General features: G+C 39.7%; 1 protein-coding gene across 1 annotated transcript in view; it reads right to left on the bottom strand.

The window, feature by feature from the left end:
- Positions 1-277: 277 nt before the first annotated feature.
- Positions 278-26,581, bottom strand: part of ZC3H14 (zinc finger CCCH-type containing 14) — a 44,324-nt gene continuing 18,020 nt past the window's right edge. The window contains exons 4-17 of the mRNA XM_084629949.1: positions 26,079-26,119; positions 25,498-25,693; positions 24,684-25,107; positions 22,934-23,097; positions 22,495-22,595; positions 19,615-19,770; positions 15,428-15,502; positions 13,946-14,105; positions 11,153-11,376; positions 8,890-9,010; positions 7,162-7,298; positions 5,898-5,992; positions 1,883-1,989; positions 278-568 (exon numbers count right to left, since the gene is read on the bottom strand). Coding sequence (XP_084486075.1) covers positions 562-568; positions 1,883-1,989; positions 5,898-5,992; positions 7,162-7,298; positions 8,890-9,010; positions 11,153-11,376; positions 13,946-14,105; positions 15,428-15,502; positions 19,615-19,770; positions 22,495-22,595; positions 22,934-23,097; positions 24,684-25,107; positions 25,498-25,693; positions 26,079-26,119 — 2,008 coding nt within the window. The 3' untranslated portion in view covers positions 278-561. The remainder of the gene's footprint in view (positions 569-1,882; positions 1,990-5,897; positions 5,993-7,161; positions 7,299-8,889; positions 9,011-11,152; positions 11,377-13,945; positions 14,106-15,427; positions 15,503-19,614; positions 19,771-22,494; positions 22,596-22,933; positions 23,098-24,683; positions 25,108-25,497; positions 25,694-26,078; positions 26,120-26,581) is intronic.

The raw sequence follows: 26,581 nt of genomic DNA, 5'->3' as shown, positions 1-26,581 counted from the left end.
GATTTCCAGTTTAACTGCTCAGTAATTCAAAAACAGTGGAACAACTCACTTTGCTACTTTTAAAAACACTTGCTTACTAATGACTACTTTCCCTCTTACCTTTATCTTCTACTGTCAGATTATCAGAGGCCTATGTACTATTCCTTGAATAAAAGGAAAAAAAACTTTCCATCCCCACAAGAGAATAGTTATTGTTGTATCCATCAGGTACTAAAAATCTTTGAGTGGCTCTACTGAATAATCTTTAAGCAAATAAAGAACAGGCTAAACTGAACAGTAAAATACAAACCAGGTCTTAAAATTTTTAATGGAATTTAAAGTAAAATTCTTTCCCTCCACAGATGTTCTCTTCACAGAGTTTAAAAAAAAAAAAAGTAAAATCAGCTATTAAACTTACAAATTTGGAAAATTAGAGACATTTCAAGTATGCAATCAATTTCATTTTATGAAAACTATATATATTCAAACTTCCAAAGGTGTGATGAAAGGTTTTGTAGTATCAGGATTTCCTCTCCATCAGTATCCAAAGGCAGCAACTTTCATCCACAAATTGTATGATAATTATTCACTAGGGGGGAAAAAAACCACATAATTAAACAAGCCTATTATCCATTATAGATGATTTGACAAGTGTTGTCCTAGCCTCTTAATGATTCAAGTATCAAGACTTCCATTTCAGGGGATATTAAATGGTGAGAAATGCTCAAGAGAGCTGAGCATTTAAAAGAAAGGTGAACATTTTCAGACTTGGTGCCTAAAGTTAAGTTCCTAAATCTGTTTAGGCACCTTAATAAAGAGCCTGATTTTCAGCAATTTTGAGTGGTTGCAACTTCCACTGACTTCAATTTCCAAAACCTGCAGCTCTTGCTGACACAGCAGGATTTAATCCTAAAAGTACTGGCATATAAAGAGATGTAGATTAATGGTATAGATTTTTCTTAGTGAGTTTTACAACATACTTAACTCTTGGGACAGCAGATGTAAGTTACCAATTAAGTATGAGGAGAAGGAACAAATTACAGGTACTATTCACCTTCAACCTATGACCTATATATTTCTTTCTGTAGGGCCATTGCAAGTTCTGCTAATAATTTTATCACCAGCAATCTTAAACTTTCAGAGTAAAACAAGAAACACTCAAGTATTTACTCTCAACACAAGCTATTACAACTTTAAACACTGGCTATTTTACATTACATTTCTTAATCTTTTCCTCTAAGCCAAAAATTTTACAGGTAAATAAATTCCCCTCACATGGATATTTTCAGAGTAAACTGTACCATTTTCTTGATTCAGAGCATTAAAAAAAACATTGATACTTAGGATGCTGGCTAATTCCCACAGCATTTCATAGACTAACCAGTTTGCTAGGGTTTGTGGAGTCACTGGCAGTGTTAGGAAGAAGGCTGTTTTTGCTATGACATGAGGAATACTAAAAGGAGCTACCTGAGCCATCTGGGGTGTCATGTACCATGACATGAGACCAGGGACAAGGAAGAACTGATGTGCAGTTTACTGTCTGACTCAAGGGAGACCAGTGCATTCTACTTAGTCTTTGGGCACAGGCCTGGAACCTTGTTTGCTCTATTCCAGGCCCTCACTGCAGAGCTTTGATTTTTCACATTTCTAAGGGTTGAATTAGTAACTGTTTAAGTCACTGTTCAAAACCACAAATACAGAGTTCTGGTTCAAAGACAGATTAGCCTTTGACCATTGCTACACAATAAGACTGAAATAATTACCAATTTTAGGCCCTAACCCAATGAACACTTATGCATACATGCAACAGGGCTACTCACGTAAGTAAAGTTACACATGTGTATATATATTCAGATGATCAGGGCCTTAAAAGATAACCACAGTGAAAGATTGCTTAGATTACCTGGTTTGAGTTCGAGTCCATTTCAAGGCATGACGTGGAGGTACAGCAATAGTGGGATGGTAGAATGGACAGTCTGGTCTTGTACACTGGGTGTTAAATCTACAGTGCTAAAATTAATTCAGAGAAGACTAATTAAAGATAGCGCTCCTAAAGCCACAAGCAAGTTATCTTGGCAAATTTTTTACACGAGTACTTATTATTGTATAGTCCAAAATACCTGATGGGCAATAATGGGTCAATAATTTTGCAAATTAACAGCAGTGTCAATTGAACCCACTAATGGCAGAGGTTCTGTTTTCTAAAAGGAAATGTTCTATCAACAGGATATTTAATAACTGACCATGAAATTACAAAAATGCAAATAAAATGTACTAAAACAAATAAACTGAAGACTGCTAAGTTGATTGACACTTGGGAGATTCATTGTTTTAGAGGTGGAAAAGAATCATCTGCTAAAATGACAAATGTGTTCACAAAGTCGTAAACAAAAGGAACCAATTTTATGATTTTGTCATACTACTGATCCTGAATGCCCTGAAGGCATCAAGATTCTCTTAGCAGTGCACTGAGTGTTGCAGACTTGTGATTAATACATTTAAGAATCCATTATTCCTCATTCTCATCCAATCCCTTTGTCTCAGGGTCCCATGTTGCATCCTGTTTCAAGGTCTCTAAAGTTGAAGATGTGTACAGTAAAAGCCAAACTCACTAGGTTTTTGTCTCTAGTGTAACCTTCACTATGTTAGTATTGTAAAGGTGTGGCTTCTAAAGATTTATTACAGATACTGGGATTTCTCCTCCCCATGGTGCACTGCAGCAGTGAATTTTCTTCTGCAGCCTTTCAGTCATTCCTCCTCACAGGAAGAGTTTAGATAAGGGGTTAGTTTGGAGCATTCCAAGAATCACAAGTCCCTGTTATAAAGTCACTAAAGCAATTCATCAGTGGAATTACAGTTAGCTACCAGACCTATGCTACCATATATAGAAGAGCAGCAAGAATTAATCTGCAGTGACAAAAAATACATTGTTAGAAGATTTTACCTTCCACTTTTCATATCTCTAGTGACTTGTAAAATTACATTACTGTTCTGGAAAATAGTATTTCTTGGGACCATCAGTTTTGCTAGAAGAGATTCAATCACATCACTGCCTTCTAAATCTCACTCTCTTCTTTCATAATGATAAAGCAGCAATTACGGACCAAAAGTGGATTTATTACTCAATTTAAATGAGGGTATTTCCTTTCTTTCATCATGTCCGAAACTGACTTCTGAAAAAGATCTCAGGAACTATCTCATTGTTGACATAGTGACTACATTTTGTCTAGACGGAAAATAAGAGTTTAGGCAATGTATTGTATGTATTTCTTAATCAGATCCTAGAAAGTACACTAAGGCCTCTAAGGATATGTCTACACATCAATGTAAGCTTAGGGTTAGTGGGACTTGAGTCAGCTGACTTGTGTCAGGGAACCCTGGGCTTGTGCGTCTATACTGCATTTTAACCCTAGGTTAAGGATTTTCTGACTTGTTTTACCCTAGGGCTCTGGCGTCCACACTGCTCTGCAGAGACCTGAATCAAAGTAACCCTATCCCAGGTTCTTAGTGCCCCCCCTACGTCGGTCTCAACAGTCTAGCCCTACGAATGTGTTGCTCTGTGAGGAAACACTACTGCCCACCCAGTTTCCTAACTGTGACAGTGCTGTTGATGGGACTCAGGTGCCCATAAGGAGCACATGAGTTGCATCATTACCTCCTTTGGTGGCTGCTCAGTAGAATGAGTGCAGTTTGAGAAGGCTTTATACTGAACTACCATCTAACCTGAGATTTGGGCTCTCCAGCTCCAGGCTGAGCCACTGTGGTAGGAAAATGCCTTTGTGTGCCTGCTCTGAGGATAATTAGGGCATCAGTTTCTAGGGCTGTCAACCTATTAAAATGAAACTTGGCAAGTCCACATTTTTAAAATGGGATGTTCACTGAAGGTCTTTTGTTTGGTTGGAAGTTGGACATAAAATGGAGGTTTCAGAGGAAAAACAAATACGTGTCCAAGCCTGGCTGTTGCCCACTGCAGAGCAGTGAAGTGCATCCCCAGGGCTTGGGATGCAGTCTGCTCCAGCACCTCCCAGGGCTCCCTTATCCCTGCCCCATTCATACCCTGGGAGGCAGGGATGTGAACCCTAGGGGGCTCTGGGAAAGTTTTGGGGCTGGCTCCCACTCACAGTGCACACAGCCCAGGTGCCTCTGCAGATGCAGGGAGGGCCGGAAGGCCTGAGAGCAAGCAACAGAGCTGAGTGGGATGAAGCCGCTGCCCTGCAGGGATAGGGAATGACAGAGCTCCCAGCTCAGCACAGCCAGGGGATGGATGACCCCAACAGCCCGGCAGTTGGAAGCTGCCTCCCACTTGTCAGCTTTGCTCCCTGCTCCGGGCAAGTCTGTGCAACAGCAAGGAGGAGCTGGAGCTGCAGGAGGGTGTGGGAAGGTTTAGGGACGGTCTCCCACTCGCTGCCCTGACAGTGCATGCTGCCCAGGCACCCTGCACATACACCCATAGAGGGGGCCAGAGAGCAGAGAACAAGCAGCTGCCCTGCAGGGAGGGGAAGCAGATGGGGTGTTGGGGGTCATCCTCCCCTGGACATGCTGAGCTGGGAGCTCTGCTGCTCCCCTTCTCTGCAAGGCAGCCACTTAGTCCTAGCTCTGCTCACTGGCCTGTCCCCACCCCCACCCCTGCTTGGCTGAGTGCAGCAAAATCTGGCTGTGCTCTTGTGACCCAAAAGCAGCTCTCTGCAAAAAGCTTCTTCTTATTGGTCTCCACTGAAAACCCTGCAGGCTCCCTGATAGTGTGCTTGGAGACCAGTGTTCAGCAGACAATGGGTTAACACTGATCTGAGCTGTTTCTGTTTGCAACAGAGTGCAATAGACTGCAACACTAATTGTCAGTGGGCATAGAGAGGACTAAGGAAGTTGCCCCAAGGAAGTCTGGGATATATCCAGAAGACATCCAGGACCCGAGTCAAGCCTGGGCCACATGCACACAGGAAAGCAATAGGGGTTGGACCCTACATCCCAACTTAACATGGGCTCAGACCCTCCAGCCCTGCAGGATCCTGAGATCCTAGGTTCGAGCCCTAGGTTAACACAATTGGTTTGTGGACGTGAGGGGGGGGGTTAGGCTTGAGCACAGGTCAAGCCTGGGCTTACACTGCTGTGTAGACGTACCCTAAAAGACAGACTGCTCACGAAATCTCCACATGTATCAAAGGTGATTCTCATAACAAAAGAGAAGATTCCCTGTCCACCTTCAGTCAAAATTCATAGCACAAAGGCTACAGCTTCCTCTTACAGCGAACATGAAGAGCCGCAAGACAAATCTCTAACGTAAAGAAACATAATTCACAATTAAAGGCAGCCTTTCCTTTCTTCTCTTCCTTTGATGGCTGTCTTTACCAATCCAATCACATCTTTCTCTGGAGATACCCTCAATATAAACTTTAAGTGTGGCCACTTCCGGATGCTATATCCTCAATGGGATAATCATTTAGCTGTGCATACTCTAAGCTAACTATATGACCCCAGCGGCAGGAAAAATGAAATCCCAAGTCAGCATTTATTGTGTGCTCTCCCCGCAATATGTTGCAGAAGTGAATCTTCTTCTCCTGTGTTCAAATCATTCCTCATAAGGTGAAGAGTTTGGATAAGTGGTTAGCGATGAGCTGACACTGAACACATACCACAGTGCCAACTGACTCATTGTGGCCAGTCTGATGTAACTGAACAAGTCTGATATTTAGCATTTTCTACAGTTTTACTAGACCACCAAACAGAGTTTAGGAAAGATCATTCAGAAATGTACAACTATAAATCAATGCTTTTCTGTCTCTCGTTTTCAAGCTATAAATTGATTACCTTTCAGATACAAATTATAGAAGCATTTCTGAGGACTGCGTTATAAAAGACAGTAACGCAACGTAACATATTTCAGATTTCCTTCTATAGAAGTGTTAACAGACACTTCTTACTTTTGGATGATAAAATGGACATTCCATTTTCTTACAAGCTGGGAAAAATCTGCAGAGCTGACTGCTGGAGGTTGCCGGTGGTGCCTGTAGTGGTGCTGTTAGAAAAAGAACAAGAGTATTGTATGGATCAAAACAATTCCATTTTCTCAGCAATTTCTACTTTGTATTTCCAGAGTTCATTTAATCTGAGGATCTCAAATCACTCCGCAAACAATTAAACCTTGTAATAGCCCTGTGAAATACATAAGATGTATCGGGATTATGCCACCCAGCACTGAAAAGCTACTGATGCTGAGACGGAACGTGGCCACTATTTAGCCACACACAGAAGCACTTCAACAGTTCAGGACAGAAAATGCAGAATATCGCTTCCAACAAAATTCAGGGGAATTTAGGGAGACAAAGAGGTTCAAATCTTGCATTCAGGCTGCAGCAAGCCTGTTAGTTTTCAAATTAAACAGGACTGGGACATAACACCTCGGGGGGGCTCTTCCCAGGAACATATAGGAGTGCAGGAAGTGGCATCAGTAATCAGTATGTAGGACTCTAGCCTGACACAGTAATGAAACCACACCTCACTGTGATGTCAGGAAGCACGAAGCCACTGCAGATGTGGCTCCCTTACCATAGTGTTTTTTATGGGGGTAGGAATTTAACCCCTAAGTTTTGGGCAAATTCCAACTCAAATAACTGCATTTAGTTGTAAACCTAATTTCCATCAAGTCATTTCTTTACCCAAGGATAGTGTCTCTGTTTTAATGAGTGAAAGATAAAAATTATCACAATCATGTAAAATTACAAGACAGAAAGCAGACTTCCAGAAACGTAAACCTTCAATTTGTGTTTTCACATCAAAAGATCGTTCTTGTTATAATACAGATTAAATCTGGGGACAGTTTAGGTGCATTTGTTCTTACAGAACTGACTAATTACCTGATCCATTCAGAAGTGATAGGCTATTTCTGTGTGCCACCACCTCGGCCCCATGCTACTCCCTTTGCAGTGAATGAGAGTTGCTGGTACGCAGCACTTACACAGAGGAGCTCAGGGATTTGACATTCATAACAGATTTTGCAGTTATATTAACTCAAGTCTTAATGCCCAGGGGATGAGAGAAGTGAGGGGAATGTCAAGTATCATGCAGAAAACTTTTTCCTCTTAGATATCACCAAACCAGATTCTGTGGGTTAGCTCCAATTCCTCACATGCACTATTCCCTTCCTCACAAATTCACAGTAAACTAGCAATAGTCAAGACTGCTCACCTGGTTTGGGAGGTGGCAATGGGATTCGTCGGCTGGCATGAGTGTAAGGGCAGTCTGGCTTAGTACACTTTGCATCGTATTTACAGTTTGGGTGGATAAACAGGCATTTATCAGCAAATTTGCAACTGGGAAAGACTCTGAGGAATAAAAACCAAACCAGTTATTTGAACCATGTTCCATGCAGTAGCTAGTGCACACCTGCTCCAGGGCAAACTACAGTTCCCACAGACCAGATACGGTCTGAGCCACAGTACCTAGAAAGAGAGTGAGTTCATTTTGCAGAAGGTGATATTTCCAAATAAGGATTAGATGATGTAAGGCCATAATTCAAAATGAGCTCTTTCAACAAGATAAAAGAACTAGTATTCTGATCTCATGTGAATTTTCTTTTCAGAATTATTGTGGAATGAAACCACTTGTATTTGTCTACCAGAAATTCAGAGGTATAGGGTGGCATAAATTACAATATATCATTGCCTTTTGGAGAAATGAGAAGCTCCCATAAACACCTTCCAAAATATTATCTTATTTATTTGTGAGACAAAGTAGTGCAAACCACAAAGAATACCGCCATTCATAAAGCAAGTGCACTTACTATACAACCTAGAATTACTGTATCTACTGTACTAAGCAAAAATACAAGGAATATTCTCTTTTACAGTACTATGGTCCCCTTTGACTAATTTCAGACTGAGAATCTGCTTTCCCAGTCAAAGATTCATAAATTCCAAGGCCAGAAGGGACCGTTGTGATCATCTCGTCAGAGATGCACCGAATCAATCCGCATCAAGGTGTGAATTTTATTCTCCACTCCCTCACTGTGGGATAGAGGGTGGGGAAAGCAAGGGCTTGATGACCTGTCAGCTAACCCTGTATCAGAAAGATTCCACCTTACCGAATGAACTCTACAACAGTGTACATTCTCTTAGGTGGACCATGCCTGTTCCACTGTGCTGTGGTTCAGTTTCCCTTCTTCTGACAGCAGCTAGTAAAGCTGAGTGCCTGCCTGACTCGCAAAAATCCAGGAGGACAACAGCAAGGGAGCTGTTCTGGACAGCCACTGCCAGTTGAAGAAGAGTCAACAGCACAGTAAAATCTTCAGGACAACTCCTCTAAATCTTTGCTTTTAAGCCAAAAAGCATTGTACCACCATATACATGGGAGCAATTGCGCTCAAAACTCTGGGGACACTGAGCTGAGGTATCTTGGGCTTGCTCTACTACACTACAGCCTTATGTCAGTATAACTACATCGCTCAGGAGTGTGGTAAATCCACACCCCTGAGCAATGCAACGATACTGACCTAAGCTCTGGTACAGAGAGAGCTACCGCTGCTCCTCGTGGCTGCAGTAATTAAGTCAACGGGAGAGCGTCTGCGCTTAGCAGCACTGTCGCTGTGCCGCTGTAAGCGCTGTAGTGTAGATATTACACTCCCAGCTCTCCTATAAAGAGCCCAGAAAAAACAGCACCCTGTGTAGTGGGAAAAGCTCTCTCCTACAGGAGCTCAGATGTGACTTCGCTGATTGTAAATACCACTAAATTCTGCCACATGGTGAAAGAGAGGAAAGTAGAAGGGGGGAAGAAGTTACATTTACAAAGCAAAGTTCAACTCCCATCTCCCACCATGAACCATGTTAATTGAGTAACAGATGTGAAATAACTTAACACAGCATTTAGAGCCCAGAAGGACAAAACAGATCAGATGTCGTCGAGTTCTGTAGCACTTACTTGCATGGTAATGTGGGGTGGTGGTACGCACATTCATCTCCATTTTTACAGGCAGGCCAGTACTTGCAACGCTCAAGCACTTTCTCTTGTTTCTGCAGCACAGTCAATTCCTCCATCTCCACTGTGGGGGAGAAATGACACAGGGACCTTTTTTTATTACATGTGCAGTTTGGTTTATGAAGCAGACCACCCTTTAAATTCAGTATGTTCCCTGCACAGAGAGCTTGTCATATGTTGGTGAGAAAGCATTCATACAAAAATCGAAATCTCTCAAGACTTCAGATCGCCTGAACATACACAGAGTTTAGTCAACCTCTAACTAGAGTGGAGAGTGTTAGCTGGTGAAAGCTGCAGTACTTTATTTAGTGGGTTAATTTCTCAATTACAAAGTGATCAAACCAAGTGTGCACTCAATATTTCCCCAGTGTATACTCCAGCCCAGTGAAACCTACACAAGACTGTCTCTGCTAAATCCTTACTTTCTTCTTAAAATGGCTAAAAATATCATCCTAGGGTTGGATATTTATTGTCTTCCAAGGACTTAAAGATCATCAAATGAGCTCAGTTTACTAGTAAAAAAAATTGTTTTCTGCCAGATATACAAACACAAATTGGATCCTTCCTTACTCTGACTGGACTAAGGAAAAGATTCTGCAACTGAAACTTCACTAACTGTTCTGTTGATGTATGTGTCAGAATAAAATCACCCTTTCTCATGGACAGTTTTGGCTTTGGGAGACCATCATGAAAAAGCAGCATTAAGAAGTTACTTCTGATACTACAATCAGCAGATAGGACTCCTTATTAACAGGGCAAGCTGAGTAAAAAGGTGCAACTTTCATACAATCACTTTGTTGTCAATTACTGCACTTTAATCAATTCTTGGTTTCCCTCCTGCAATTCCCTTCTTCCCTTGTTCTTAAATCTCTCCCTGTCCAGTTCAGAGGATTCAGAAACCAGAGTAGGATTGCCCTAGAAAACAGGACCCTATCCCTCATTCTCTGGCATCTTCACGGGTTTCTTAACTATCCACTTGCAATTCAAAATTCACACCAATATCCCTCGCCATCCTCACTCGTAGCAATCTTTTTGCACCCTCATTCCATTATTGGCTTCATTTATGTACCCGATTCACATCCTTTCAAAATTGAGTGGTATTGCCCCATCTGAAACTCTATCTTCTCCAAGTTGCTTCACATCCTGGCTCCAATTCTACAACTTACTCCCTTGCTTAGCTTTATGTGCTGTGAGCAGTCCCACTGAAGCAAACTAAGCAGCACATAAAGCTAAGCATGCAAGCAAGTATTTGTAGGATCAATGCCTAAATCTCTCCTTAATACTTTCTGAAACTGTCCTTTAAAAAGACCTCTACATATTTCACTGATTTAGGGCCTGATCCAGTGAATGGAATTGAGGGCACTCAGCATAGTACCTAGCCCTGAGTTTCTTATATACAAATACAAGAAATTTTGATGCACTGTTACTATATGAGGGTCTGACATTCTCATACTACAAATGGAAAATGGAATGTAAACGTGACCTCAAACCAGTGAGTGTTTAAGAAGCCCAAGAGAAAGGAAAATCCACATTTTAAAGTGAGTGTTACTTTGCATTCAGAAATCAACATTTCAAAAGCAGAGTTCTAAACAACTTTAAAGTGGCCAATGTTCTAAATTCCTGGGCCGGCATTCTGAATGTATGAGATATTAAGAAAAACATACAGTGATCATAAGTAAAGTTTCTTCTATTTTGAAAGATTCTACCAATTTGAAAGACACTCTTTATCATTAAAAACAGCTTTTGAAATGAACAAATCTGGCCAGAAAGATCATGATTACCACCACAACCTGGCACATTTTCAATGGCTCAATACAAATTAATAAGGTACATCTCAGAACACGCAGTCCTGCCTGGGGCCAATCATGCAGCAAGTAAGGGGAATGATGGCTCTTTCTGACAAGTGAAAGTTCCCTGAAGTTTAAAAGAAACCATTTATCTAATTTTACTGACACATAAAGCTGTGTGGAGAACAATTTCAGCTACTGCTCTTGGTCAGCAAGTTAAAAGGCCCTATCCCCTTAAAATGATGAAATTTCACTTTTCAAAAGGTGGTCTCGTTACACCCTGAACAAATAATATACAGACAAGTGCAAGGAGTGATGTTTAATGCTGGTAGGCTTGAGAGTTCTCCCAAGTATGAAAGCCCCACATTAAAAAGTAATCTAACTCCAATATGAAGGCCCTGTTGGCTAGGATAATTTACCATAAGGGCTCTCCAGCTGCCTGCTTATAACCTGCATCTGCTGTGCTTGAAAGCTTTTTAATCCTTTGTTTGCAGCTACATTTTGGGTAACTGGCTTCACTCCTTCAGTTATACAGATCTCCTCCTCTTCTTGATCAGATATGTACCCTGGTGGGCTGGGGACACCATCCAGTGTCACAATGAACTTGGGGCTAGCAGGCTTTTCTGATTGTGCAAGCTGCTCTCTAAAAAACAGAAGAAAACACACGGTAAAAATCACAGGGAATTTAACTCTAAGAAATTGGAGTGAAGTCAGTTGTACTGATACCAACAGAGCTGTAAGAATGAGTCCAAAGGGCAAAGTACAAGGAGCATCTCACTATCCAGGATCGATTTTTTTTTTTTTTTTTGCCAATAATCACCCTCTTCAAATATCAACATTCCTTATTGCATCACTGACACACCAAAAAGAACAGGAATCTACACCCACAGAGAGTAGTAAATTTCAACAGGTAGATTTCACAGCCTGTGCACGCTGGCTCAAAAGGACAAATTCAGAGACTCATTGATAGGTGCAAAGTTACTAAAGGAGCACAGTTAAGCTGTTTAAAATAAAACAATTTTGAGGCATAAAAGTGAGCTAAATGCCATTCAGAATTCTTGGAAGAAGCTATTTCATATACGATATACATGCATATACCCCCTCAGACAGACAGTGAAAGATACATCATGTTGAGGTCTGAAAAGAGTAGGTGAGCTTGAGTTTAGGATGGCTGCATTACTCACAAGTGGCAAAGGCAAAAGTGAATTATGCAGCCATCCCAAACAAGTGCAAACAAAGCCTCTCTCTCACCACACCATCATGTATTCTTTATATGCTACATAGTTAGAAGGGGGGAAAAAGCAACTGAAATTGAAAACACGTCTATAAAGGGCCTAAAATGTTTTTTTAATATATTAAAAACATTACAAATGGAAGGCTCAATATATCAAGAGCTTTTAGGGCTAGATGTCAGAGCACAGTCCCATTGGATGGGAGGACTCACCTCTTTCCAAGGGTATAAAGCTCCAGTTTCCAGCCCTGCAGCATCATGAGATATTGGATGCTAAACATGTCTAGTACATGACCATCCATGGCCTTAAGTAACTGTGATTTTTGTGACAAAATTTCACTTTTGGAGAGCAAAAAAGGAAACACATCTCTGGAAGGTTGCCTTTTTTTAAACAGAAACTGCTCAGGGATTTGGAATGTTAGCAGATCCCTGGAAGAGAGGAACTAGGAGGCTAGGGGCCAGTGAGGTAAAGAAACGTACATGCTAAACGCCATTTATCACATGGCATCACATCCATTCCTGCAGTTTGTATATAAATAGGTAAAACATACACATACCCCAAAACCAGAGCTGCTCCCTATCAGAAGCTACCTAGTACTAGGATGAACTAAAAGGAGTGCTGTCCACTGGGCACTGATTTCTGCAAACCCAGTGAACTCAACATAGACCATTCTCAACAGCTACGAGTCCCGCGCTTCCCTTGGCCAAATGCCTTATAGGAAAACTCCCATAAAGCAGGGCTCCCACACACCATTTACCTACTTAATAGCTGTTTGCTGGCTTCTGGGTATGGAGGCTCCAGTTAGGTCAGCTCAGTTTTACACCTATACTCCCAGGCAAACCCAATCAGGAATACATTCACTCATTGTCCTCCTTAAATAGCTCCTACCATCTAAAATTAACATTAACCTCGCTGTTTGTCTCCGTTCTCTACACACCTATGGTTCAAAATGATAGGTGGCTAGAGGATGACTACAACCAAGAGACCGTTTTAAAATTTTTAGCATTTAGTCTGATGGGTAAGGCTACGTTTATGTCACGGAGGTCATGGAAATCACGGAATCCATGACTTCCAGAGATCTCTGTGACATTCTCTGCTTCAGCCCCAGGGGCTGTGGGACTCTCAAGCTGGCAGCCAGCGGGGGCCCCCTGCAAGGTTCCAGCAACAGGTGACAGACTCCTGAGAGGGCTTTCCTCAGGATTATAGCAACGGGCGACAGCCTCGCAGGGAGGGGGAGTGCAGGGGGACGCCTTGGGCGAGCAGCTGGGGATGTCCAGTTTTCTCTTTGGGAAATATGGTCACCTGCCGCTTCCAGCTGCTGCGTGCAGAGGCGGAACCTCACAGCTCCTAGCCATGATGGTGGCGGGGGAAACTATGGAGCTGCAGCAGCAAAAGTCACAGACAGGTCACAGCTTCCGTGAATTTTTGTTTATTGCCTGTAACATGTCCGTGACTTTTACTAAAAATAACCATGACAAAATCTTAGTCTGACTGATGGGCTAAGAGTAAATATAACAAGTAAAAAAGTTAAACAAAATTAAAACTCTTTAACAAGAGCCCATGCAAACTATTTGCTTAGATTTCAGCAAGATGTAACAGCTGTAATAAATATTACAATACAAGTGGGCCACCCTCTGATACCTGCAAGCCATCCAGTTCTTTTTTCCATTTTCCTAGTAAATGAAAAAACTGCTCTAACCACAACCAAGCCTTGGACACATTTTCAATTTAAAAGAAATTAATGTCAGGATTTCTGAGTTCTGGCTGGGCTGTAGGCTCTTTTGTCCATTTTTCATCAGTCTTGATTGAGCTTCTGGAGCATAGAAACCAAGAAATGTATTGAATTTGTTCTTCCAACTATGGAACCTCTTACATTTAAATAAACATTCTAACCAATTACAAGATACATTACAGTAACAAGACTTGTCTTATATTTGGTCCTGTTACTTCTTTAAATGAAGTAAAGGACTGACTTTTTACCTTGTCTGTATAAGACGTCCTGAAAGTGCCCGCATTGCCTCCGCAGCCTTCTTTCCCAATTCCTGGTTCTGTGGCATTACTATTTCCTCAGATAGCTTTGGCTTTTTCAGAATAAATGATCTAGTATCAGTGTGGACCACAGACTCCACGTCAAAATAATCTGAGTCATAGAAAAATTGGATCAAAGTTGGAATAAAAGAACCACCGTATTGCACTTTAGTATGCAGTCATGTTTTTGAATAATAATTTAGAAGAGACCAACCAACTAGCATTTTGTTTTCAATTCTTTGTACTAGTTTTTAACAGGGTAGATAAAAATCAATTATTTTTTAAAAAATCAAAAAAATCAAAAAAATTGATTTTTTTAATTTGAATTGGATTTTTTTTTTTTGAGGAAAAAAACCTATCTAAAGATAGTTTTAATTTAGATACATTATAGCTCAAAGGTATCTCATATATATCTAATATATTCATGTAATGTTTAAGAAAAGTTTTGTAAATGAGTTTCAATAGTTCATGGATTAGGCACCCAATCTTATGGGGCTCCAGGGGCTTCTGTATAGATTATTTAGGTTAATCTTTCTATCTCCCCAATGGGACTCAGTGCTCAGTCTAGAAGATACCATCAGAGATGCTTGGTTTTGCAGTTCTCAAACTGTGGATTTGTGTCTCCAGAGATAACATGCTTGTTAACGGCAAAAATGTTTTTAAATAAATAAATAATATACAGAGGTGAGAAATAGTTAAATAAAACAATTTAAATGTCTGTCTGGTGGTATTCTCCTCCTAATACAGCATGGCAAGAAAATCCTCTAAATATTAATGATGAGCCTGTTGAATTGGAGATATTTATGAAGTCATTGGGAGGTGAACTATCTGCTTCAATTACCTTTGGTAAATGAAATAACCAAACAATCATTCATTTTCTGATATAATTAAAACTAATCTGAAAAGTTTTCAAAATAAATCACTTCAAAAATGTATAGTGTGTACCTTCTAAAAATGAAACCTACATCTATCTCTGAGCTGTGAAGAATATGTATTAAGGTTATAACAACCAACAAAAATGCACTTTGATGTAGAAATCCATGATTAAATCAAGTCTTCCTGACTAGTGATTTAAATCATGATTTAAATCAATTTGATTTAAATCAAATCCACCCTGGTTTTTAAACAGAAAATGAGTGTACTTCCTTCTTTATGCACCAACTCTGCTTATATCAGCTTAAAGTGTAGCAGCATACGGCCTGATCACTAGGAGTTTGTTACTGGGTTGGCTCTGCAGAAGCAGCTGGATCCATACGCCAGTATCTCATTTTTGACACCTACTGATGGAAAGATTTTACTTAACATGTAAAAACTAGAAGACATTACAAATATAACTAATTTAAAGGGAAGTGCTACTTTAAACCTAAAACACAATGACCTCTTTGGTCAAACTATCACATTTTCAAAAAGAAAAAAAGAAAAGCCATCCTTAACCTTGAGTCATTTGCAAAGTTTCTTCAATTAACGGTTCAATTTGGAGTCGGGAAAAGAGCTGCGTTTGTTGAGTTCCTAAAGAAAATATAGATTAGAAGCACATTTTACTGCATGTCAAAATTAAAAGAGGACCAGCTGCTAACTCTTTCTTTCTGATCTTAAAAAAAAAAAAAATCAAATCTAACAGAGGAAGAAATTTTCATTTCTGTGTTTTTATTTCTCCATCTCGAATGTTCCAAAACATAGAGCAATAAAACATTTCCTCCAGCAAGACAGGATCACACCAAAATCCAGCTGTTTGGAGAGCCCAGTTTTTCCCATTTTTGTGACTGTGCGTGGATTATGTTTGTGGATACCTGGTCTTCTGGGAGAAACAGTACTCTGAAGATCAGTTCTGCTTGCACCTTTGTCACTCATTTTTACAGGGATTGTCTATATTTTGAGTAGCACAGCAGGTACCCCATTTCCAGCTGCCTCCTCTCAGGGACACTCAAATGCAAGGAACTAACTAAAACAGAGGCTACTTTATGCTTTAAAGTTGCTAGACAAATGAGGTTAGCACATTCTTCTGCATTAGATTTATTGTTAAAGTTTGGAAAAATTAGTTCTATTTAGCGTATGTCTACACTTAAAATGCTACATCTGTGCAGCTGCGCTGCTATAGCACTTCAGTGGAGACACTGCGTATGCTGACGGGAGGGTTTCTCCTGTCAGATTAGTTAATCCACATCCCCAAGAGGTGGTAGCTAAATCAATGGAAAAATTCTTCTGACAATCTAGTGCTGTATACACAGGGGGATAGGTTGATATAGCTACATCTCTCAAGAGTATGGATTTGTCACACACCTGAGAGATGTAGCTATACTGATGTAAGTACCTAGTGTAAACCAGCCCTTACAGTATGTTGATAGTGTTCCTAAGCAGTCATTTCCATTTAAAACCCCCAACATTTAGTTTACATATTTTATAAACATTAAACCATCTCATATACAGATACTGGAAAAGTTTTCCCTTACATTCTGAACAAATTATTCAAACTCACTCCGATTCTGAAGTAATCTGCCAGCATAATGCTATAGACTAATGTGGCTAGATATAAAAATAAAAACAAGGGATTGAAAAAACAGTGATTAATTTTAACAGGAAATTGTCACCCCTCAGACAATGAAGTTGAGCCAACCTGACAACAGTCCAACTCAAATCCATTTTACCCTTTAATTTAATCTAGATATTTGCTGTGCTTTTATTGATGCTGTTTCTACATTACCTTAATTTTTTTTTTTTTTTAAAGCCAAGAATTCCTCCTTGAACCTTTCACACTGGGACACACTCCATCTCTCCAGTGGCACACACATGACCAGGTCTGTTTATAGCAAAGATGCACAGAAAATAGTAGGCAATGAGGGTTCCTCAAAGAAGTTTCTGTTGCAGTAGCAAGTGGTTAAGACCCCAATCCTGCAAACACTCAGAGGGACCACTCACAATAGCAAAGTTAAGCACATGTTTGTTTGCAGGATTAGTGATTAACTGAGCTAAAAGTATTAACATTAAGCGATAATAAATGTTCAGTGAACTCCTCTTTGGTTGGTATAATATTGGGAAAATCCCTTTAAGTTTGGAGTGTACATGCAATTCCATTGGGTCACTGGTGAAGACGCATATCTACCCAAAAGCAGAATACCATATTTAGAATCCCCAGGAGACAGAGACCCCCTGTCAACTTGAAATCTGGTCAGTTTCACAAAATGAAAACAACTGAATGTCCTACACCCAAGTCTCCAGGACAACTTTTCTCTTTAAATGTTTTTCTCTCCTCAGTTGCAATGTGAAAGACACACAAACAGTAGGCACAACAGACTTACTATATATACAGGGGAAACAATGAAACTAAGTATAAGAAAAAAAGCTCTCAAATGCACAAAGTAAACATTGACAAAGAGAGAAAAACAATTTGTTACTTGCTGTTGCTAGAAAAACACCTAAGATTATTACATTTGATAGAGATTAGAGGAAACAAAGTTTCAGTGTGATTATTAAATTGATGGTGTTCCTTTAACACAACTGACATTTATTGGATTTTTTAAAACTATTTTCATCTCAATTTCTCCTTAATTTTGAATAGATGCTAATATTATGAAATACAGATTTTAGAAAAAGAAGGGGGAAGAAAGACATTTACTAGTAGATATAATTTATATTCAGCTCATTTGGTTCAAAGACATAAGACCACATGTTGTTCAAGACCTTGGCTCATGTGGAGCCCAATGGAGGATTAGGTCTTTTATTACTCCAATCACTTATTTATGTTGTATGTTATCTAAGATTTTGCCAGGATTTCTTAGCCGCACAAAAAATCTCTCTCATCATCTATGAGTGCAGTTACATGAAGAGTAGATAAAAGCACTACAGAATGAGCAACTACGGGCTAATTCTAAGTGACCCTCTTTCAGTAAATGGAAATACAACATCACACTGTTAAAGGTTGTATCAAAGAACTTGGAAAACTTAGGGATGAAGACACCCAAAATTCTGAAGGGATAAACCAATAAAGACTTACCTCAGGCCCTCAACTCTTGCCAGGGTTCAATAATAGTCATGAAATGCCCACATTGGTCATTATTGCTAATTTAGACTGGAAAAGTGTCTTCCAAGGGAAGACTATTTTTTTGGCCAACTGTAAGTCTAGAAAGATAAATTATATAGTTTGGGTATATACATGATATAAAAATGATTTTTTTGTGCTTCCTTTGGGATCTCACAATTCTAGCATCGAATCTCAAAAAATATAATTATAACAGGTTTAGGTTTTTGATCCAAGCTGGATGGGGACTGAACGATCTATGAGCCCTTCCCACAACTAACTGGAAGGTAAGCAGAAGAGCTCAATAGTGCCAGGAGGTTTTACTGCCAAAACTTTTTTTAAAAAATGGGATTACCTTTGTCAGTGTTTCCAAAGGCAACAATTACTTTATTATTTCCTGTCTCATGGCTTTCAAAATCCATTAGTTTTGGTAGGAACATTCCAAACTGCCTGTCACACTCACTTGCTAAGGCTGCATATTCATTTCTTTTAATCTCTAAAGCAGAGATTTCAGCTTCATTCTTTGCAACCCAGGCATTCAGGGCAGAAATATCTGCGTGAGCTGTTAGAATAATTTCTTTTATTCCCTTAATTTTAGCCAAGATCTTTGGATATTTTTTCCAACATGCTTAAAACAGTAACTGAATCCTCGGGTGCATCAGAGTGTCACACAGCAGCTTCTCTTTCAGTTAGCCCAGGTGAGGTGTTTAACCTGTTGTTCTTGGCACTGCCCTCTGATGTAGGAAAAGCTAAATACTTTGCTGACATTTTCAGAGTTATACTCTTTATTGCCTTTAATGTTAAGTCAGTTTTCTTTTAGCAGTTTTAAAACAAAGGTGAAGACAGAGCTTGATGCTTAAGTAACCACTGTCTTAACAGTCTTCCCGCAACCCTTGACTACAGTACGTTTTAAAACCTATACAAAGAAAGTGGTAAAAACTTTTGAAGACAACTCATCTGATAACAGTAGCGCTGAAAATATTTTGTAATATCTCACAGCATACTGCACCTTGACTCTAAATCTCCAGTACTGTAACTCTCTCTCTTTTGTAAGATACTGATTAAGCCTTCCCTCCTGTGAAGAGTACAGTCAAAAATACTAAGGATGGGGAAATAGTAACCAAACATAATACATATGCAAATAAGTGTATCCTGATTGGCGGCAGCTCCATTATGTGAAATTATTCACTATAAACCAGAAGGATATACAAAACTTTGCTTCCTGCTTGGCTCATCTGAGGTGATTATTACATATTACACTTTTGCTCTAGAAACCTCAATGGCTTTCAGCTCATTTCCAGGTATAACACAAGGGGTTGGTTTTGATCTATAAAGCCCTTTATGGTTTTGATTCTTGGCTTCTAAGAGAGTCCAACAGCTACAGAAGCAACTAACAAGCTGCGGCACCACTAGAAGGTGCTCAAATCTGCTTCTCCGGTGCATACTTTGTTTTTCTCTGGTGCACTTTCGGTGAAATTTCAGTTTTATATGCTACCATAATGCACATGTGACCAAACAACTTGATAATCAGCCTGTAAAAGGATTCCATATCTAAGTAAAGTAACTTTCCCACGTATCGGTTTTTGAAAAGTATTATCAGAATTACCTTGAATTCTTTCTGTCGTCTGTTCCTTGGGTTCTTCTGCCTCAATCTGGGCACTCACTATGGAAGGTCGGCTCTGTACATGGATCACTTCTAACAGAGGTTCATCCTGAGCAATTCTTGTTCTGGGTGCAACTGGAACGGTCTGCTTCTGTGGAACTTTACATAAGTCAAACAGTTGAGCATGTTTAAAAAAAAAAAAAAAAAAAAACATACAGTGGTACTACGTTTGCATTTAATCCCAAAATAATTTCATTTGCAACAAGCTAAGTGTATAACTTTAAAAGCAGTCCAGAGACTGGCCTAGTGGCAGTTCCATGTGCTGCAATCTTACGACGCCTGCTTTGTAAGATCAACTTCTGATCCCTCACACAAACAGCCAGTGCAGAGCCACAGTTGGCCTACAGTAGAAGTAAGATTGACACTAGCAACAGCATTCACTCACCCAGCTTTCAGGCCAGAAAAGTGTTGTAGTTAAATGGCAGGTTTCAGAGTAGCAGCCGTGTTAGTCTGTATCCGCAAAAAGAACAGGAGTACTTGTGGCACCTTAGAGGCTAACAAATTTATCTGAGCATAAGCTTTCGTGGGCTACAGCCCACTTCATAGGATGCATGCAGTGGAAAATACAGTAGGACGGTTTTATATACACAGAGAACATGAAACAGTGCCCATTGTTTTATGTTCTCTGTGTATATAAAACCGTCCTACTGTATTTTCCACAGTATGCATCCGATGAAGTGAGCTGTAGCCCACGAAAGCTTATGCTCAAATAAATTTGTTAGTCTCTAAGGTGCCACAAGTACTCCTGTTATTTTTGTAGTTAAATGGAGGGCAAATGCAAATTGGACTTTCTAGTGACTTTCAAAGCCATTTCTCTTCCTGCCTTCTGTCAGTATGACTACGCTGTGGATATGTTTGAATCAACCTGTGATAGCCAGGATGCTGAAGAATCCTACCCAAGGCCCTTGGAAATAGTGTAGAATGTGACAGCAGCAGCATGTGGAATTTGATGACATCAGGATGGCAGTTTGACTTCCTTGCTTTGGTTTGGTTTTGACCGTGAGCTGGATGTAAAGAACTGTGGGAGGATGTGACTGCTGCACTCTGGATGAATACCACATTGACAGTCCTGACCATTCTCTGGCTTGTATAGCATGAGGCACTGCAGGGTACTGGGTTTATCATTCAGTTTCTTATCTTCTTTCATCCTTTTTATTGTACGTGAACTTATGCTATTTTCATTTTCTGTTTAAAATGTTTAAATAAGATATGAAGCATTTGCAAATTGTACTGTACCTGAAGCAACAGCACCAGCTAACACTTGTAATGTTTAAAAAAACTGCAAAAAAAATTAATGGCTCCTGTACCTTAGGGGTTTGGAATAGGAAGCTGAAATATGGCCTGAAGATAAGCCCAGAATTCAGAGAGGTGCTTTCTGCTGTCCCTACTTTGGCTGAGTTACAAGCCACAGAAAATGACTACCGTTGCAAGCACAGGACAGTTTACACAACTTTTTAAAGTTTCTGGCAATGTTCCATCTTCTGCCATGTTACACAGTGCATCCCCCCAGGCCCACTGAGCCTCCTGCAGCATTTCAGGGAGCTCTAGTTCCTGCTGCTGTGTCTTCTTCTACCAAAATACCCCTTGACATAGTAACGCTGTGGGCTGGAGCCAGGACCCAAGAGCTCTAGTAGTACCATCTCTTCCACTAACTTGTCTTAATAATTCTGTTCCCTAGCAGCAAAATGGACATACCGCCACCTCCCTAATTTGCAAGGATTTTATAACAACAAGTTCACTGATGTTTGGGAGGCACTCAGACACCATGGTATGAATGCAGAAGAAAACTCCATAAAGACCTAAAATATTCTTTATTCATTGAAGGGTTTGGATGCTATGCAGTGAATGACACTGAACAATGAGGATTAAAAAAAATATATTAAAGAGCTTTATTAATTGGGCACTCAATGAAGCAGGGGTCTTGTGGTAAAGTTAGTATGCGATCATCTAATTATAATGCATATGCCCAAAGGGTCATAATTAATGCTGCACAGGCTACTTTAATTCAGGTATTTCCTAACTTGCAGATACTTCACTTCACAACCTCAATAACATTCTCTTAACACTTTATTTTTTGTATGGAAGATGTTTTAAAAATAGCCAAGTGATTTACCAAATTCTTCTCCAAAACAATTCCAAGTTAATTTTCCATTACTGCCTCATTTGTAAAGAGGCTGGCAATCCTTGCCCCTTCTTCCATATTCTCACACCAGCTCACGCTATATCCAAACTCACTCCAGTGCACAGAATAGTTTTCCTCTTCCAATTTAGGGTGATTGTGAATCACAATATCTCATGCGCTTCCAACAGTTGCCCCCTTGATGATTTCTCCTTCTTCTCCTCTTCCTCTGTACGTCCCTAGGACATACAGTTTCTTAAGGAAGCATCTATCTCAATGACCATCCTATCATCTGACCCCATTCCTCACCCTTATCTCTACAGCGCCACTGCCAATCGCTCCTTTTGCCAGTTCCCCAGCTCTGTAAAATTAATATTTGGGACGTCTTCTGAAAATGTAAAGCACTATATTAAAATAACTTGTGTTAGTGCTCAGTATTAACATCTGGCATTGTCCATACCCTTTTCAAAAACACTTTTCTCAGCTCTTGCAGATTTTAATTTGGATTTTTTTTGTCTGGCAATAGCATGGAATCTGTGCCATGTGAGGAACCTTTGTCTCTTCTCATTCCCCTTGATCTCAGAGCACTCTTCAATGCTCCAGACCAACCTTCAAATCTACCTATCAGCACCCATGTAAGCAACTCCCTGGAAAGGACTTAGAAATAACATAGCTTCGCCAAGCATAAAAATGGCATGAATTACCTGTGGAATAGTTGGTTGTCTTTGTAACCGATTCCTGAGCTTCAGATATAGCTTTCAATATTAAATTCTTATTGGCCTGTTTGGATGGTGGTAGTGAAGGTCTGAGAGAGAGAGAGAGAAATTAATTTTTTCTGCAGATATATGAATCCCAATAGCCACCGTAAATCCAGTACTGTGATGTTTCATTTTCAACAAAATGTTAAAACACTGCATAATTAAGTACAGTGTCGCGAGAATACACAATCTGAAAATACACTTTAACGAACTAAATCTTTTTATAAGGTATTCTTCAACTCTAATGTTTTAAACCAGTTAGCTCACATACTATACTAAACCTTTAGTTAACCTTGATTTATCCATCACCTCATTCCTTTTCCATGCTGCCCTTTATTAGATTCATATTAAAAACCAGTAGTGGATCATAGAAATCTTCAACTACCTTCTTTCAGGCTTTGCTGGTACAGACACACTGCTGGAGATACTTCCTATTCGTAACCCATAGTCTTCCTCCTCCTCCTCCTCCTCCTCCCCATCATTATTGAACTTTTTCACTTTGACCACTGAGCTTATAACTGGCAATTTTCTCTTCCTGGAACTTTCTTCCTGCAACCAACAATTCATTAATCAGATCCACATTAATATGCAAACAAACAAGACCCTGTTATTCCACCAATAGACAGATGATGGAGAGCTTCCACTTAAACAATAATCTAGGACACAGAGACACACTTAAAATCCTGGATGTATTGCACTGTGTGCAGAAAAAAAAAGTGCTATAGAAAGAATGAGGTTTGGGATGTGACTCACAATCCCCCCCAAGGAACACCTAGATAGAACTCTGCTGCCCAGAGTACCATTTATACTGCTTATACTTTCCTATTTCCCCTATGCAGCAGCACTATCTTTGGATAAATACAGAGAGTGTTCACTAGCCAGACTGATGCACCAAAGGATTTTAGTGACCATGCAGAGGACACATACCATGAGAAATCAACATCTTGGTGAAAAGAGAAAAACCTTTCAAGCCACAAAAACTTGTCTAAGACAAGGCTGAAGATGATGAAACTCCAAATTCTAGAGAAAAGAAAAGGAGTACTTGTGGCATCTTAGAGACTTAACAAATAAGTACTCCTTTTCTTTTTGCAGATACAGACTAACACGGCTGCTACTCCAAATTCTAGGGCTCTCTCCATAAAAATATCTCTTATTTTTTTTAAAGACAGGATTATAATATTAATTTTAAAAAGGGGAGGGGGGAGTAACAGCTCAAAGGGGCGCGTCTAATATACCCCAGGAAGGGAGGTGACTGGTCTGCTGCTAACTCATGTGAGACTTTGGCAAGTTGCATCACTTCTCAAGATCCAGATACCCTGTCTATAAAATGAGAGGATGAAGTTTACCTGCATTTATAAAGCATTTTGGATTAAAAGCATTATATAAGCACAAAAAATTATTATAGTCAAAAAACAATACAAAACAAGAAACAGTTTCACTTAGAATACAAGGCAAATCATTTTTTTACTTTATTAAGAAGTTAGCAGTCCTAACAATTTGAAAGCCAACTATCCATTTATCCCTTTTCTTTTACACACAATGTTCCTAAATACATTAATATGACAGTCCTAGAATTATCTTGCTGCTGACAGGATCATTTTGGCATCCACAGCAAGTGATGTAATAGCAATGGCTTTTGAGACTAAGATTCATGCACCCTAAATACAAAGTTGTTTGGCACACTAAAAATACATAGAGATACATACACAAATAGGTAGATGGATATATTTTCTTCTTTGATCTTCAGTGTTGGTCTTTATTCCACACCTGGCAAACTGGAGATCTACAAAGAACTCATGCATGAACACAGCTATTCCAAAACCTAGAGATTAAAATGATTATTCTTACCTACCATATGTTCACTGCCAACAATGTTCTAATTCATTACTCCATGTCAGTAAAGCACCAAACAGATGCCACATCACCAAGTTAGTCAGCCATTTGTGAGGGGGTTTTTTTGTTAAGCACACTGGTTTTTGGCCAGTGGACCAAAGTGATGAAATCCTGGCGCAACTTACATCAAAACTCCCATTGACTTCACTGCGGCCAAGATGCCCTCCTAGGTGTCATCCAAGGTGACTTGGCTTTGTTGAGTGTGTGTCAAATACAGACATAGTTTAGATCTGCATACTAACCTCACTGCTTATTTTATCAGCGCTCAGTTTGGAGGTGGGCCTGTAACTTTCTGCTAAGCTGCCAAATGCTTCTGGATCACATAGCGGGATTGTTTCCAAAGACCTGCAGCTTTCCATGTCTAACTGCCTACCACCCTGTAGGCTGCCTTGCTGCGGCAATCTTTGTAAGTGTATATGGCTGTCCGTGCTTCTGCTAGCTGGTGGTCTGTAGATTTCAGCAGTAGGACGGGAAGATCCATAAGTTACAGTTATAACAGCTTTCTTCCGAGGCAACAATGGATTCTCCTGCACAAAATTTAAGTCTTCGTCAATGAGATCATCTGGTTCAGGTTTAATGTCAATCACAGCTTCAGAAGGCGTCAACTCTCTTAAAGGCTTGACTGTTGACATTAAGCGGGATGCAGATCCATCTTCATAAAACTGCCTGGTGAAAGAAGAGGTTACAAAGTCTCAACTAACTGCCAGATAAGAATCCCTGAAAAACAAAATTTAGAACGCTTTAAATATAAGCAGAAATAAAAAAACAAGATTTTGCTCTTTTAAAAAATCTGGCAGACTTTACATCTACTTTTAGTTTTAGTTAAGATAAAAACATTTATGGCATAAAGAAGCATGATGTAAACTTTTCAGGTATAATATTTATTTTATGCAACACACAGTAGCAATCCTTTTCTGCTTGAGACTGGAAAAGCCTCCATTCTCCTGTTCTGGTCTCATCAGCTAGGTATTTCCTACTTCTCTTCCAAACAACAATTCCAGTGATGTATATCCTCTGAAATCTGAGCTCTTGCCAATAAGCAGGTAGAAGCCTTACCGGGCAGCAGCAGCTCTCTGCTCTTGTGAGCTGGTTGAAACTCTGGAGTCATTTCTTTCAGCCCGAGTGCTGGAGACTGCAAGAGGTGGTAGGATTTCCTCACGCCGTCTCTCATCACTCCCACATGAACTGCTTTTGCTGGAAGGCAAGTTGCTCTCAAAGATGTTAGAGTCTGAAGACTTTAGGCTAGTAGGTTCTGTGAAGACAGGTGCACCTTACCCTTACATCAAAGTTCAGTGACTTAGCTTATGTAAATCAATTATACAGCAAGTGCAACTGTAAAGCCACAAGATAATGAACAACTGGCCTCTACAGAAATCCTCAGAAGCAAACCACTGGACTGAAAAAGCAGCAAGACCTGCTTAAAAAGATCATATTTACTTCATTCCAAAAGCAACATACATGACAATTTTCTTCATAGCCAGGAGGAGCCACAGACATCATAAACATTAAATATTAATGATACAGCCAATTAAGAACTTTTTAAAAACTGCAAAATATATATATGAGTATAAGAAAATACAGTACTGATATCTGCTTCCAAAGCTAAGCTATTGCTTTCTTGGAAAAACTTTACTTACCAGTAGTTACAGACCGAAGTTTATCTAACACACCATGTAGCCTGAAAAAAAGAGAGAGATGAGGAGATGAGTAATTTAAACTCTTTCAGAACAGTAGCCATTCAAAAATCAGCCAAGGTTTATAAATTTTATTTTTCATGTCAACAGGCCTCTCATTTGAGTGAGCCTGCTTTCCACTTACACAATCATCTCTATGTACATCCAACCCCAAAATCAATCAATCAATCTCTGTACACTCCCAGACTCAATCAATCAGTTTTGCATACACAGATCAAATACTGTGCTTTGTGCACCTGATGGATGCAAGATCCACTTCCCTAGCAAATGTTGCATATGTAAAACAATGTTTTTTAAAGAGAGAAGTCAAGAAACACGGCCAAGGAAAAATTTCAGCTAGAGCCCAAATTCAAAGGCTTCCTATTAAAAATGTATGAAGTAAAACCAACAAAGAAAATTACAAGGGAATAAAACAATCCTGTGTAAAATTTCATACAGACTGAAGC

This window comes from Lepidochelys olivacea (genome assembly GCF_965140295.1).
Source record: "Lepidochelys olivacea isolate rLepOli2 genome assembly, chromosome: 6".
In the NCBI taxonomy this organism is placed as follows: domain Eukaryota; kingdom Metazoa; phylum Chordata; order Testudines; family Cheloniidae; genus Lepidochelys; species Lepidochelys olivacea.
This window is presented reverse-complemented; position numbering and strand designations above follow the sequence as displayed.